General features: G+C 27.9%; 1 protein-coding gene across 5 annotated transcripts in view; it reads right to left on the bottom strand.

Annotated features, from left to right (window-relative positions):
- LOC103570085 (homeobox protein extradenticle) overlaps positions 1–15,746 on the bottom strand; it is a 62,414-nt gene that overhangs the window by 15,785 nt on the left and 30,883 nt on the right. For all 5 annotated transcript variants that reach the window (XM_008547685.3, XM_008547686.3, XM_008547688.3 and 2 more), the window contains exon 3: positions 9,780–10,033. In XM_008547685.3, coding sequence (XP_008545907.1) covers positions 9,780–10,033 — 254 coding nt within the window. The remainder of the gene's footprint in view (positions 1–9,779; positions 10,034–15,746) is intronic.

The raw sequence follows: 15,746 nt of genomic DNA, 5'->3' as shown, positions 1-15,746 counted from the left end.
TTTCAAATATCCCGCCTTTTTGTCTTAGATGTCGCTCTTTTTTTCAAACTTATACTGTTACGCTAGTGCTGCTGCCAGTAGTTGATGGAGAGAAAAAATGATAAAAATAATAACAACAGTAAAAATAAATATGGCAGCTAAATTTTTCGTGAATAATCAGTTTTACGTTTTTAATTAATTACAATTAAACTAACAGGATTTAGGTAGTGATTTTAAATAGGGTTCTTCTGATAAAAAATACAAAGTCTATAAAAAAAAGTTAGGCCGACTAATTGTGTCTATCGAGAGTTATCGTGTTTACGAAGTTTCATACGTAACAATTGACATCACTGGTTTTTTGAGTTAAAATAATTTATGTTAAACTAATGAACTAACGAATCGACTTAATATTAAGTTCAAATTATTCTTTAATAAATCCCTATATGCTAGTATACAATCTGACCTATTCTGGTCTAATTAAGAGTGTAGAAATATTTTTGTGTGTGTACAATAGTCTAAAAACAAACCGTTCATAAAGCACCCTTAGCGCTTCATGCTTGAAATGTGCAAAATCCAAAAATTCAGACCTCAAACACTCATGTAATATTTTTAACAATCAATTTACTTTTATTTATTATCGAGCCGCATCTTTGTTTTTACCTCCCGAAAAAAATAGTTTAAATAAAACAATCAATTAAATAAAACAAACTAACCTAATTACATTAGTTTTTTTTAAAAATGCTTTTTTAGATATCATCCAGCTTTTGACTCAGTTAAAATATTATTTTTGGCTACTATCACGCTACTGTTGATATTAACATTCGACGAAAAAGAGATCAAGTAAAAGCGTGCAATCGAGATGTCGAAGAACCGTATCTATATTTGTCGTGAAAAAATTACGGATTAGTTATTAATTGGACCTATTATTTCTGAGTTGTTATTTAGTTATAAATAAACCTGACGGTTTACAATAGTAATAGTCGAAAGGGTATCATAAAATTAAAATCCGAAGCTAATAAAAAAAAATCAAAATAACTCATTAAGTCTTTCAAGAGATATCGCGAGTGATCTTTCGTTTAATAACAGTCTAAATAAATCAACTTATTACTATGTCAGAATCGTTTATTCAAATGCCCTCTTGCCATTAGTGTATTTTTATTTACTATATGAGTGCAACTTTAAGTTGGTGGAAATCATTTAAGCTGAGTAGATCCCGGTTTTTTTTTATGGTAATAGTAGAGCACTACTTGCCCGCTTCGCGTTCAAAAAAAAAATATAAATTATTAATATTTTTTGTATTGGATTTTTCAGTTTTCGGTGTTGAGAGAACGGACTTAGCTTTGATATCAGTATTCGAAGCAGCCGTCGGGTAGCTTTTCCTGAGGGAAGTCGTGCAACGAAGAGCAAGTAAGGACGAGATGGGAAAGCGGATGGTTTGCAATTTCGGAATGGATTCCACCCTGACGGCGTTACTTCGCATATATACTCGTCTCTTCGACTCTTCGTATTCGTACGTACATTCGTTTAGTTTTATCCCCAGACTCTCTGTTGAGACTACTGTAGACTTTTCTCTACTCTATTCCTATACTTGTATTACCTACTATCCTTGCGATTCTCAATAAGAGCATGAGAGTCAGCCAGCCAGCGAAGGACGAGGGTGGATCAGAATCGCTCCCGTCTGCTATACCCGGGAATTTCCGTGGGATGAGAGCTGAGAAAATGAGGGTAAGAGGCTGGATTGGATGGAAAACCCACGAAAGCTCATTTTCTTTTTTTTTTTTTTCTTATATTTCTTCTTCATTTTCATCTTCTTCAACTTCTTATTCTCCTTCTTCTTAACTCAGCTTTAGATTTCGTACTTCTATTATTTTATGCTTAAGCTTTTTTTGTTTTCATTTTTTACTTCAATCTAGAAGTTTATCTGATTATGAGCCAAGTCGACGGTAAATTTAGATTTTTATGATAAAATTTTACTTATTCATAATGTTAAAAATAAATTGACGTTGCCTAATGACTTGACATTACTAAGTATTAATTTATTATCATAAAATATTTTTAAACTTACAGGCATTGATACTTATAATATTTTCTGTCATTAAATTTAAATGGCGCGAAATTTTTTTTATAAATATGTTAAGGCGTAAAATAATTATGCAGCCAAGAAAACTAAATAATAAATTTGATTACTCAAAAAATAGTTTTTCTTTACTCAAACAATTGAAAAAGTAAACAATTAAAAGTATGATCTTATAAAAAAGTTTTTATAATTTTAACAAGTTAATAAGGCAATAAATAAATTATCTTTCATTTTAGTTAAAAAATTGTGAATAAATTTCGAGAAAATGCATGTAATGAGTTAACATCAGGTTTTTATCCCACTGACCTCGGCTTAGACATAAATTCATAAAATTTATTAAACAATCTCATTTATTTAAACCGTATGCTATGGTAATATAAGAAGAGAGATATCACGTGAAGATTCTAGTCAAAATTACAAGCTTTTTGATAATAACCACAAGAAACTGGATACTCGTAACGGGATTACATAGCTGAGAGTAAACTTGATTACTGTAAAATAATCTGGATTATTTTAGTTTCAAATTATACACATATATAGATATATATATATATATATATATATATATATATATATATATATATATATATACATACAACAGTGTTTTAAGTTAGAGTCTCTATGTAATGATCATCACGCGATATCTCAAAATTCCTCTTAGCTTTCTATTTTTGTCTGTCACGCCATTTCACATTGCCACGCAGCCATTCACCCCTCACAAACTTCAATTACATTTATGCATATATATATATATAGGGGAGGGGCAAAGTAGGCCCCTTAAAGAAAATAATAAAAATATCATTAATTTTTTTTACGCATTTACTTCTTTTTAGACCCTTGATACTTATTTTCATTTCATTATGCTTCGTTCATTAAAATTGAAAAATCGAAAATTAGGGGCAAAGTGGGCCCTCCAAAAAATTTTGGCTTTGATATTGAAATGGAAAAAGCAAATCAAAACAATCGTTAAATGATACGGTTTGTATTTTTTGTGACAAATTATACTCGGATTCTTTAAAATCATGGATTCGCAATGTGGGCAATGTAAAAATTGGGCCCATGATTCATGTGCTAGTGTTTACAACAAAGTTGTGCGAAGCTGCACGTGTGATATTTGCAAATAACTATAGAACAATCGTATTTTGATAATATAAAAAATCATTTTTATAGTATGCTGCGATATAACTTTAAAACGTAATTTTATTATCTTTAACTTTCTTAATAAATTATATTTAATGAACGGTTTTGGTGGTCTATTTCAGCCCTCATTACATAAGAAATTTCAATATTTTTTTCTTTTCGAAACTATTTTTTTAAATAGTTGCAGGGAGGTGAAATAAAACGCCTGTTAAAAGATGAACTCAATATTAATATTTAGAGGTCACTCATAGCAATTTGCTATTTCCCATTTAAATAACATGGAAAAAACAATTTTTTAAGTTTTGAATTTTATACCTCGACAATGGCTCATCGTACAAATAAGCTCAGAATATAATTTCATAGGGAATTAAACGCTTTACAAAAAAAGTCTTCTATCATTTTTTAATAAATTCATTTATTAAAAAGCTATTGGAGCTTGAAGTCAAATTTATAGTAAATTTCGAAATTTTTTACTTTTCTGGCAAAACTATCACTTATCACAACAAATCATAGAATTTTTTTTTTTTTTTTTTTTTTTTTTTGTAGACAATTTTATTCCTTACAAATTATCTCTCACAAAGTTTTTAAAATTTGGCATTGTTTTCAAGTTATTACCATTTTAATGTCAAGCTTTTGAAATCAATCAGAACAGTATTTCTTTTTTTATAATTTATATAAAAAAAAAAAAATATTTTTGCGAGTGTCAATTGGAAATTTTTAAGCTGCATTATAAAAGTATCAGTTAGTAGGATAGCAGTAGCTACTAGTGAGGTATTTGATCGAATGAATTTCCATTACGCAAATCTGGGAATAGATTCGTGAACGAAAATAACGTAATGTAAATCTAGCAAGTGAATCTTCAAGATATACTCTAAATGTAAATGAATTCATGAATAAATGTGTCTGTAGTGAGAAAAGACTAGCGTTAAAAAAAAAGAAAAATAAACAATTTTTTATATAAATATTTAATGTACCTGAAGATCGGAACGTTTTCCGCGCAACGAAAATTAAAAAATTCATGTAATTTCACTACTCTTCATTTTCTTTTTTTATTTTCGTTCCACGAAAAATGTTCCCATCTGCAGGTACACAATATTTATGCTAATTAAAAAACATTTATAACTTGGTACTTAATTTATTTTCTGAATGAAAATCGACTATTTCAAATTTACTTTATATCTCTTTGGATCGTTGATTCTTTAAATATAAATTAATTAAAATTTTTATTTCTTTAATTATTCCGAAGCCATACTTTGTGTTGAATATACAGATAGAAATTTTGTGTATTTGCGTTGAAAAATTATTTCGTTAAATTTTTGTGTTAATTTTTTACTCAGGAATCTGTTGATTTAACACAAGCCATCTGTGTTATTTTACTTTTACAGATTTTTTTTGTTAAATGGTTAGAAAATCTGGAATGGAACACATTTCTTGCGTTATTCGAAAATTATCACAAAATTTGTGTTGTTTACCTAAACACTCCCGCGCGTTTCTTCATTACCATAACCAAACAAAGCATTGTAGCAGCATTGTCTGCAAGGAAACTTCGATTTTAATTGATTTACAATTAAATATAATCATAGATAACTTTAATATTTTTATGATCAGGTTCAATGATTTTTCTATTCCCATTTTACGGGAGGATAATTCATAGCTCCGATTTTTAGAAAAATCACAGAAAATCGAACTAATTGTTTGCTAAATTGACATAAGTTGTACTAAGGTTAGATCAGTATACCTGAGTTGGTTAGGTTATGTGCTTATATTTATTAGTTAATTTTAACACGAAAAGTCTGTTAAATTTACAAAAATTTTCTATCAAAATAACAGATTTTGTGTTCAATTATTTAACATAAAATTTGTGTTAAAGATCAACACAAATGCAATGTCGAATTAACACAGAAATTTGTGTAGACTGTTTGCAACACACGAATTGTGTTGAATTTAACACAAAATTTCTAACTGTGTATCGACTTACAATTGTAAAAATAAAAAATTCTGTTTTAAAATAAAGGACTTTATATTGTATACAAGACAAATTGATGAGATTAACGCAAGTCATAGCTTTTATCGGACAAGAAGAATAAGATATCTAACATTTACTGGGCCCATACTAAACTTATTCTCTTTCTATCCTTAAGCATTTCTCGAAGGGGAAACTTAAATGTCCCAATAACTTTTACTCAGACTCATCACGTCAGGATATATTTGTCTTTAATATATATTTATATATTTATATCTGTTCTTATTTTTATTCGTCTAGTATAGAAGCACGAGGGAGTCGATAGTGACCCGATTTTTAAAATATTATTACGTACATAGATAATAAATCAAACTCTACTTTGCCTAACTTATAAATGTAAATTTTGACAATAATCTCATTAACAATAAAAATATCAAACAAACAATTAAACTAGTAAATAAAACATTTGAACAATTTAGTTTATATAACTGATGAGCATGGCTCAGGACTAATGAGCAACAAATTGTATTGTTCTAGTGAAAAATATATTTTTCCAATGATTTTAATGATCTGACTCAGCAATAAATACGCAGACACGTTGACATTTAAAAAAAAATACATGTATATATATATATATATATATATATATATATCACAAATAAAAAAATATATTTGTTCGAACACCCGGTACGTGACTACTACTATCTGCAGTGCAGCTCTCCTACAATTCTGAAACGTCACGCGATTACTACTCGGTACAAAGAGGTACCCTACCGCAATTGTCGAAAAATCTCGGAGCAATTAATTATTAATTTTAAGTATTTAAGTTAAGTCATTTATAGTAAACATAAATTACTTTATTTTATTGTTTAACTCTAATTTTCTATAAAAAGTTTTGTATGTGTAGAAAAAAAAGTTATTACAAAAAATAAAATTCTTGACATAAGAAATTTTTTGTATAAATTGAAAACAAAAATTTTCTTAAAATTAGAAAAAATTTCTTGGCTAAAACAATTTTTCCTTGCTTTAAAAAAATTTATTCTCGCTCCAAGAAATTTTTCATTTTCAATCCATAATACGAAAAATTTCTTACACCAAGAAATCATTTTTTTCTGTACATTTAAGTGAAATTTAAAATTTAAGACAAATTGTAACTTTAAGTGATAATTTATTGAACTTCTTTTGGAAACATTAGAATTCAAAAATAAAAGTAAAAAATTTAACCTGGCCAGATGTCTGAGTATCAAAATTTTTTGCTTATATTTTTTTGGAAATTGTCTTAAATTTTGTAATTGATCATGTGAACATTTTCAAAACAATTTTTACAGGGTCACCCGAGTCATAATTCCTAACCTCATCAAACCCAAGTAAGCTTCAATCGAGCCTCACTGAGTAAAAAAAGCATTTCGAGCCTCAAATAATACTCATAGATCTTCAATGAGCCTCAAATGGGGATCAAAGAGCCTTAAATAATAGTAATCGTATTTAAATTACATAATCGAGACTAGGTTCATATGAGGCTTATCGAGGCTTATTAAGGATCTCTGAGCATCATTTGAGGTTCATTGAGGCTCAAAATGCGTTTTTTACTCAGTGAGGCTGATTGAGTCTAGATATTATGACCCGGGCAGTTTTCATATTTTTTTTTTTTTTTTCAAGTAGGATATATATTTTTTAATGATACTTTATTTAGAATAAAGTGGATTAGATTGTTGGAATAAGAAGCAAATAGTGGACTTGTCACGTAAGAAATCGTAAACCACGACAATAGAAGTGAGAGCTTGAGGGCACGCGATCGTCGGCATATCTTCTGGCTATTACCCTGTATATATATATGGATATATGTACAGATAAAATGGTATGATACTTGTTCTCTAGTACAATAGACTGAAACAAAGATCTGGAGAGTCAGTCATTGATCGTCTGCACGCGAGATTTTACTTAAGCAAGCGCACGTTGGTTCATTAGCACGCAAATCGGTGTCGTACTTTACATCTATCTCTCTTCCACTTGCTCTTTCTCTTACACTAGCCCTGCTCTCGTACTCTCATTACTTTTCGCCTTGCTTTACTTGTCGCATGAATATAATCTCAACCTATGAAATTGCATTTCTTATCGTTGATTAACTTTAATCTAGGCATATATTTTCTTATGACGCCTCTTACTTTTTTTTTTTATTAGAAGGAAATTAAATTCTTTTTTTTTTTATAAAAATTGTCTAGTGGTTTTACTATAAATGGTTAATTTATGGAAAACATTAAATGTATGAAAATATTGAAAAAAAAAAAAAAAAGAAAATTATTCTGTTATTTTTTTATCTAAAAAATTTTCGCGGTTTTTTGTGGAATTTTAAATTATTGAAAATTATGAATTTTTTTTTTAGAAAAAAAAATGGTAAATTAATTATTTTGAATTTACGATTGGCATGAAATTAATTTCAAATAAAATTTATGATAAAAATTCTCAAAATTTATTTAAAGATAAAAATTTCTGGGTCGTTTTAAAAAATTTTTCAATTACGCAAAAAATTAAAGTTTGTTTATTTAAATAAAAATTATTTTTTTTTTTAATTGAGATTTTTTTTTCCTAAATAATTACCATTTATCTGATGACTAAATTTATTTGATATTTTCATAATAAATTGAAATTTTTGTAAAAATGCATTAATTATTAATGCGGAAAAAAGTAAAATGAATTCAGAAATGAAAATAAAAATTGATCGTGAGTTCTCATTTAAATGGATCATAGGAAAATGTTGAGAGTTGAGACGAGTTTGCGGATATTCTTCTTTGAAAAAAGTTTTCGAATGAAAATAACGGGCAAAGATTGATTTACCAAACTGTAAACTAGCAATCTCATATGTATTTTTTTAAAAATTACTTTTTATTAAACAAAAAAAAAAAAAAAAAAAGTGAACACTTTCCACTAATTGTATAAATACAGCAGACAAAATATTATTTGTTCACATGAGAGCAAAAGAGAAGAAATAATTAACTGTTTTCAAATGTGCCAACTAATAAACTTTAAGGTAATACTATCGATACCACAAGTGTCGAGTGTGTGCTTTGTGTAATTTGATTTCCGTAGTATTTATATTTGGCAACGCCGCGGAAAAACAAATGAAATATAAGCATGCTTACAGTAACCCTGTTTTACTCAAAATGTGAGATCATGCGCAACAATCTATTGCGCAAACATCTATTATACAAGTTATTGGCTTCACATGTTTGTTTACTAAAATAACATGTTCCTTTATTAAATAATTCAACTGTATTAACAAAAAATATGTCGTATGTTTCGTACTCAAAAATGTCTATTACACTGATATGCCCACATACCGCATTTGATACATGTTTAAATTTCGCGCGCATCATAACCTTTTTGGCGACATTGTCATATGTAAGTAACATAAGCTATTTTTTAAAAATATTTACTAATTACTCTTATCACAAGCTCTGAAGCTTATGTTCTGATTAACCAAGATGCTCTAAACCTTTTTTTCTTTCCGTTGATACCACTTTCATTGAAAATTGAACGTCACTTTTTGTGAAATGAAATAAACTGTGATTCTCCATAAGTATCAGTGGTAAAGGCAAACATTTTTTAATACTAATGTCTTTTTTTCAGTTCTGTGTCGACTGTGCTTACAAATTTAACTGGTTCATTAGAACTGATACAGTTATAGCACCTATTGCTCGAACGACAATATATCAGAAATTATTTTTGATCTTGGGTACAACATTTTGGAACTCGCTGCCACCATCGATCACCACGATTTCGATTTTAGTTAACTTTAAAGTACTATGTTTCAACTACTTATTACATCAGGAACAGATGAAAAATGATATGCCAATAGCATAGTCTGTATCATTGTAATTTCGTAAACAGTCGCGTTACAGGAGATCCATTATCTTTATTTTTAAGTTCATTTTTATTTTGATGTATTATTACTTAATAATATTCTTTATCTTTTTCCCTTATCATTTTTTGTTAATTCAGAATCGATATAAATTACTGAACACTTATTATTGTATTCTGTCTTATGGTCATTAGAGGACGCATGTCCTATGACCAAATAAATTTATATACAGTCGAGTCTCGTTATGAACCCGCATAAAGGGGTGTAGGGGAATATAATTCTAAGAATTTGTGTACCCCCACTCTGTCAGCGCAGGCGACAGTCGTGAGTTGAACTTCCCCTACTTTTTAAGCGTGTGAGTGTGTACATGATTGTTTCCAGTATCTCGTTATGAGTCCGTTTGACTTGAGTGTTATGTTTCTTATATGTAAATAGGACTAATATGATAAATAAACTCTTAATTTCTTTTCATGAATATACGGTCTCATATCGAGATTCTGAAATTAATTTTTTTTTCACGTTGTGGAGGGGGAAGGTCTTCCGTGGAAATCCTGGTTCACGGACTCTTAACGTACGGACTCATAACGAGACTCGACTGTATACACATTCATATATATTATCTTATTATAATATACCAATATGCCAAGTTTAATTAAATTCTGAACATCAATTCTAAAACCGATAGTAATACCTTAATCATGAATGAATGAATGAATGAATAAATAAATAAATGATGATTATTAATAATAAAGTAAACAAACCTGCTCATATTTTTCAAGCTCTTGGTGGTAAATTTGTCTGATTTGTGCAAGCTTAGCACGATAATCAGAATGTTCAATAGCGTTATCTGGTTGTCCCGGTGGTCCAGCGGCTGCGGCTGCTGACGCAGATGCTGCAGCACCAGCACCACCACCTTTTTCAGGTCCAGCAACGCCCTCAGCTATCAGCATGTTGTCTAACCTCATCAACTGTGGATCTGGAGGCTCTTCTTCTTGGGTATTTCTCAGTGATAGAACTGTAACAATTACCAAAACATTTATTTTATTAAACATTTAAAAAATTGAATTTTAAATATTTCTACACTGATTATCTCAGTGAATTTTAAATTATATTTAAGTAAAGATGAACATTGGGTTTTTTTTTTAATTCAATTCAATTGTACTCATAAATGGATTGAATAGAAATAAAAGACGAAGTCAAGCACTAGACAGTACTCTAACCATAAAAATGAAATAAAAAAAAAATAAAATACAACCAGTAGGTAGAATAGTATCAGTGAACATTGATAGTTGTTTTATTTTTACTCAGACGCTTACCGAATCATAAAAGAATCAATTTCCACTATCTAATAAAAACTTTTTTTTTGCAACACTTAATTTTTTTTTCTGCTTTAAATTTTTTAACCCATGGTCTTTTAATTACACATTTATATAGGGGAGAGACAAGCAAAGCCAGATACTGTGAGTACGAGTAACAAAAATTTGGTTTTATTCAAAATCATTTTTAAAATGTTTTTTTTTTACCTGCACAGTGAGGAATTTTGTGTTAAATTCAACACAAATCGTGTGTTGCAAACAGTCTACACAAATTTTTGTGTTAATTTGACATTGCGTTTGTGTTGATCTTTAACACAAATTTTATGTTAAATAATTGAACACAAAATCTGTTATTTTGACAGAAAATTTTTGTAAATTTAACAGACTTTTCTTGTTAAAATTAACTAATAAATATAAGCACATAACTTAAACAACTCAGGTATACTGATCTAACCTTAGTACAACTTATGTCAATTTAGCAAACAATTAGTTCGATTTTCAGTGATTTTTTTAAAAAACGTAGCTATGAATTATCCTCCCGTAAAATGAGAATAAAAAAATCATTGAACCTGATCATAAAAATATTAAAGCTATCTATGATTATATTTAATTGTAAATCAATAATAATCCAAGTTTCCTTGCAGACAATGCTGCTACAATGCTTTGTTTGGTTATGGTAATGAAGAAACGCGCTGGAGTGTTTAGCTAAACAACACAAATTTTGTGTTAATTTTCGAATAACACAAAAAATGTGTTACATTCCAGATTTTCTAACCATTTAACAGAAAAAATCTGTTAAAGTAAAATAACACAGATGGCTTGTGTTGAATCAACAGATTCCTGAGTAAAAAATTAACACAAAAATTTAACCAAATAATTTTTAACACAAATACACAAAATTTCTAACTGTGTATTGTTTAGTTTTACTAAAAAAAAATTTGATACTGAAATTCATACCGAAATCATGACATGCTAAATTTTGTTGAAAATATTTTTCAAAAAATCTAATCGCAATTGAAAATTATTCATTTTCTGTAATTATATAAGCGAGAAGTAAACAATTGAGCATATTCAGGATAAAAAATAGTGAATGTTTTTACGTCCGTATTTTACCCGGCTTCCTCTCATACTATACGTCAATAATATTAATTAAAATAGTTTTTTGCAGAGTAAAAATAATTGAAAAAATACTAGACATGAAAATAAAAAAATAATAAATAATAAAAGAAATAGCAGACAAAGTCAATTGAAAAGAAGTTGGAGTATCTTATCGACATCCTGTCAAAATGTCGATTTTATCAAACAGTTCTATTATCTTTCTATGCTAGTATATTATGTATTGTAACAATAAGGTCCTTGAAAATTTTTATTGTGTTTTATTTATTTTATCGCATTGTTTGTTTTTAGTACTATCTATTATTTATATTTTTTTAAATTTATGGAGTTCAAATTATTTTCATTAACGTAAGCTCTGTAAGAGAAGTGTTAAAATCGTTTAGTAAAAGGAATAAAAAAAGGTAAAAAAGTTTTAGAAAACTCGTAAAACCGTGAAATGAATGCGTAGTACTAATGCATTTATACGATGTGCAACAATTAAAGGTGAGAAAAAAAAGGGTTCAAGTTCTAAATGACACTACACTCTTGGGAGAATTGAGAGACGAGGGTTACTTTTTTCTCCACGTCAAGTGGGAATTAAAATACGCTACTAAGACAAAGAATATATTTTATTTTAATTGCTAAAAAATTATAGCAATCATTTTGTTCTTCATTCATTAGTTAAAGTAATTTGTGATAAATGTAACTTTAAAACTTTTTTTTGATTAATTATTTATTCAAATTTATTTATCCAGTGGCCATTGAAAATGGATTTTAAAAAATTGATATAAGAATCCACGTCACATAAACTTTTATTTGATACTCAAAATGTAAATTTAAAAAAAAAAAAGTTTATTTGAAGGAGGGTTGAAATTTGGGTTAAATGCGGACCAAAAAAAATACGAGAAAAATTTCTAATAGAGAAGTTGCATTAATTTTTTACCTTCTCGAATTTATTTATAGATAAAAGAACATCTTTTTAAGAATACATTTTAATAATTTTTTTTAAGTTAAAATTTTTATTTTTCGATAAATTAATTATAAAAAATGAATAAGTTTTGGCGCGAAAAAAATGGCTTATAATTGACTATGACGTTATTACATCTGTTGGAGGTGAGAACCAATGAAAGTCACGCTATTCTCTCGTATTCTTATTTTTTGTGATTCTGATAGGGTAAACATGAATATTTTTTCATCTCTTCGGACGATGGCGCGTCAGAACCGATATAATGACGTCACTAGCGTTTGAATTTACAATTTTTATTTTGAAAATTAATCGAGAAATCAATTATTATAGAACTTTTGCGTCAATTTTTCTTAACATCTCTCATTAAATTTTCAAAAAAAATTTTAATTACAAAACACGCAACTTCTCTAATGGAATTGAAAAATATTTTTGTATTTTCGGCCAAAGTGGGGTAGCTTAAAAAAATTTTATTATATTTGTAACAAAATTTAACGAGTAAAGTGACATTTACGTATATATATAACTGTCGCATGATGTGCAATACAATATTTTAAAGTGAAAATGTTAAACAAAAAAAAATAAACTGGAAAAATAATTCTGGATATTTTATATCATTTGAAAATATTTCGTAAAACAGTAAACGACGCTTTGATTTAGTTTTTGAAAATAAATTTTCGTAACGAAAATTTTAGTTACATGTAGCTCGACTGCCTCCAAATCTTAATATAAATTAAAAACATTAATTTAATGTAAAAATTAGAAATCTTGAAAAAATTGATTTAATTTTTATGCTTAATTTTGTAATCGTTTCTTTATATTCAACTTTTATTGAAAATGAAGTATTAGACAGCGATCTTGTCTGTTCAATTACAGACACTAATAAACTATTTTTAATTATTAAAATTAATTAGACCAAAATAAATAAATATAATTAAAAGTTGATACATAAATTATATCCATAATTCTTAAATAAAATTATTTACTTAAAAAAGTAAATAATGAAAAAAAAATTATTAAAAATAATAAGAATAGTAATGAATAATGACAAAAATTCACAATAAAAAAAAGCAAATTGTTAATAAAATAGAGTCTGGTGTTTAGCTCCCAATAATCTGACTATTATGTCGTAAAGGGGAGATTGTTAAGGGGTACAAGGAATAGAGATCTGTGAAAGGGATGATGATGATAGTAGTAGTATGACTTTGCTCTTACTCTCATCTGGCACTTCATGTGCTTTTCCGTATGTGCTGTTGGCTTCCAACGGTATAAGAAGAAGAAGACAAAGAATAAGGGGAGCAGCTCCTTACAAGCGCGTAAACTCAGTTTTACTAGCAGTTAACATTTTACGACTCAAGCGGCGGCCTGCCAGGGTGCTTGCGACTACCGTATTTTCTTACTCACTCACAAAATTCACATTCTTATTGTACGTGTCACACGACATACTTTACTGTACTGTAATATGCTATATGTGTATATATTACTGTTTTCTTGTTTATCTTTGTCACTTCCATAGACTTCAATACAAGTTCAAGTACTTAAACTTTTCTTTTATTACTATACTCTGACATTTAACGGGTAAATTGTTAAATTTATAGTCAACCATTCTGTTGGATCGTATAGAAAAAAATTAACCAGATAATTTAAAAACACCTTTAATTAATAAATAATTCATGACTATTTTTTAGTTTGATTTATAAATAATTAAATAATTTTTCTAAATAAATTAAAAATTAGTTTTTGAGTTGGGTAACTTTTCCCAATTATTTTGATCGAATATATGTAAAATTTTAAGTATACAATTAATTGACTTAATTTTTTGCAAGCCTTTAGCGCGAAGCGCAGAGAATGTTTTATGAACGGTTTGTTTTTCGGGCTATTTTACTCACATAAAAATATTTCTATACTCTTTTAATTACACCAGAATAGGTCAGATTGTATACTAGCATATAGAGAATTTATTAAGGAATAATTTGAACTTAACATTGAGTCGATTCGTTAGTTCATTAATTTAACATAAATTATTTTAACTCAAAAAACCAGTGACGTCAATTGTTAGGTATGAAACTTCGTAAACACGATAACTCTCGATAGACACAATTAGTCGGCCTAACTTTTTTTTATAGACTTTGTATTTTTTATCTGAAGAACCCTATTTAAAATCACTACCTAAATCCTGTTAGTTTAATTGTAATTAATTAAAAATGTAAAACTGATTATTCACGACAAATTTAGCTGCCATATTTATTTTTACTATCGTTATTATTTTTATCATTTTTTCTCTCCATCAACTACTGGCAGCACTAGCGTAACAGTATAAGTTTGAAAAAAAGAGCGACATCTAAGACAAAAAGGCGGGACATTTGAAAAAAATGTTAATGAAAAAATATTAAACTGTAAATAAGAAATAAAAAAAATAAATTGATAATTTATAAGTTGAATAAAAATTCTTAATAAAAAAAAAAAATTAATATTGTATAATAAAAGTAATGATTGAAAATAAAATGAGCGATTGAGGTGTGCACTTTTGGATTTTTTAACCTTTTTTTTTTTTTTTTTTAATTACAGAAGATGATCTTATTAACAATAATTATCTACTTATTTTAAATTTATCTGAATTAATAAATTTAGTAGACAGTAGATTATTTAAAAAACATTTTTTTTAACTAAAGTTGAGTTTTAAGTACATAAGAGGGTTTACTTTGAGAGTAAAAAGTTTGTATAGGTTTGTATATGTGTATATAGTTTTTAGAACTAAAGGTCGGTGGTGAAATATGCTTGACTCGTTTTAAACTCCAATGGGGGCTTTACTCGTTGGCCAGTTGATAATTTAGAGCCATGACTTCGGTACGGTATTGATCTAAACGAGAACCGTGAGAGCAATTAAGATAAAGAACAAAATCGGGTTATCGATTTTTGGTTTTTCTTTCTAAAAAGTAAATCACTAAATAAAAATATAAATCTACATACTTATTTGCGTAAAAATCCCAAAGTTAAAATACCTAGTTGTCACTTGGTTAAATTTTTGAACTGAATGCTTCTTTTGAAAAACAAACAAAAAAAGGACATAAAGTTGGGTGACTTTTTCTTTTATAAATTTTTCTGAGATGAAACGAGTACAGAGAAAAATGAGAGATTTTACCAGAAAATTGTTCAGAGTTATGTCAATCCTTAAAAGAAAGATATTGACATTTGATAATCATAATCTAATACTAGTTGATTTATAAATAAGATTTATTTATTTATTTAACATATTTTTTTAACAATAAATTACAATGTATCGAAAATCGGAACATTTTTCGCGCCAAAAAAATGAGAAAAATTTATGCATAGCTGCTTCAGAAGTAGGTTTG

Source organism: Microplitis demolitor, chromosome 7, assembly GCF_026212275.2.
Source record: "Microplitis demolitor isolate Queensland-Clemson2020A chromosome 7, iyMicDemo2.1a, whole genome shotgun sequence".
NCBI classification, from domain to species: Eukaryota; Metazoa; Arthropoda; class Insecta; order Hymenoptera; family Braconidae; genus Microplitis; species Microplitis demolitor.
The sequence above is the reverse complement of the archived record's forward strand: the minus strand, read 5'-3'. Positions and strand labels throughout refer to the sequence as shown.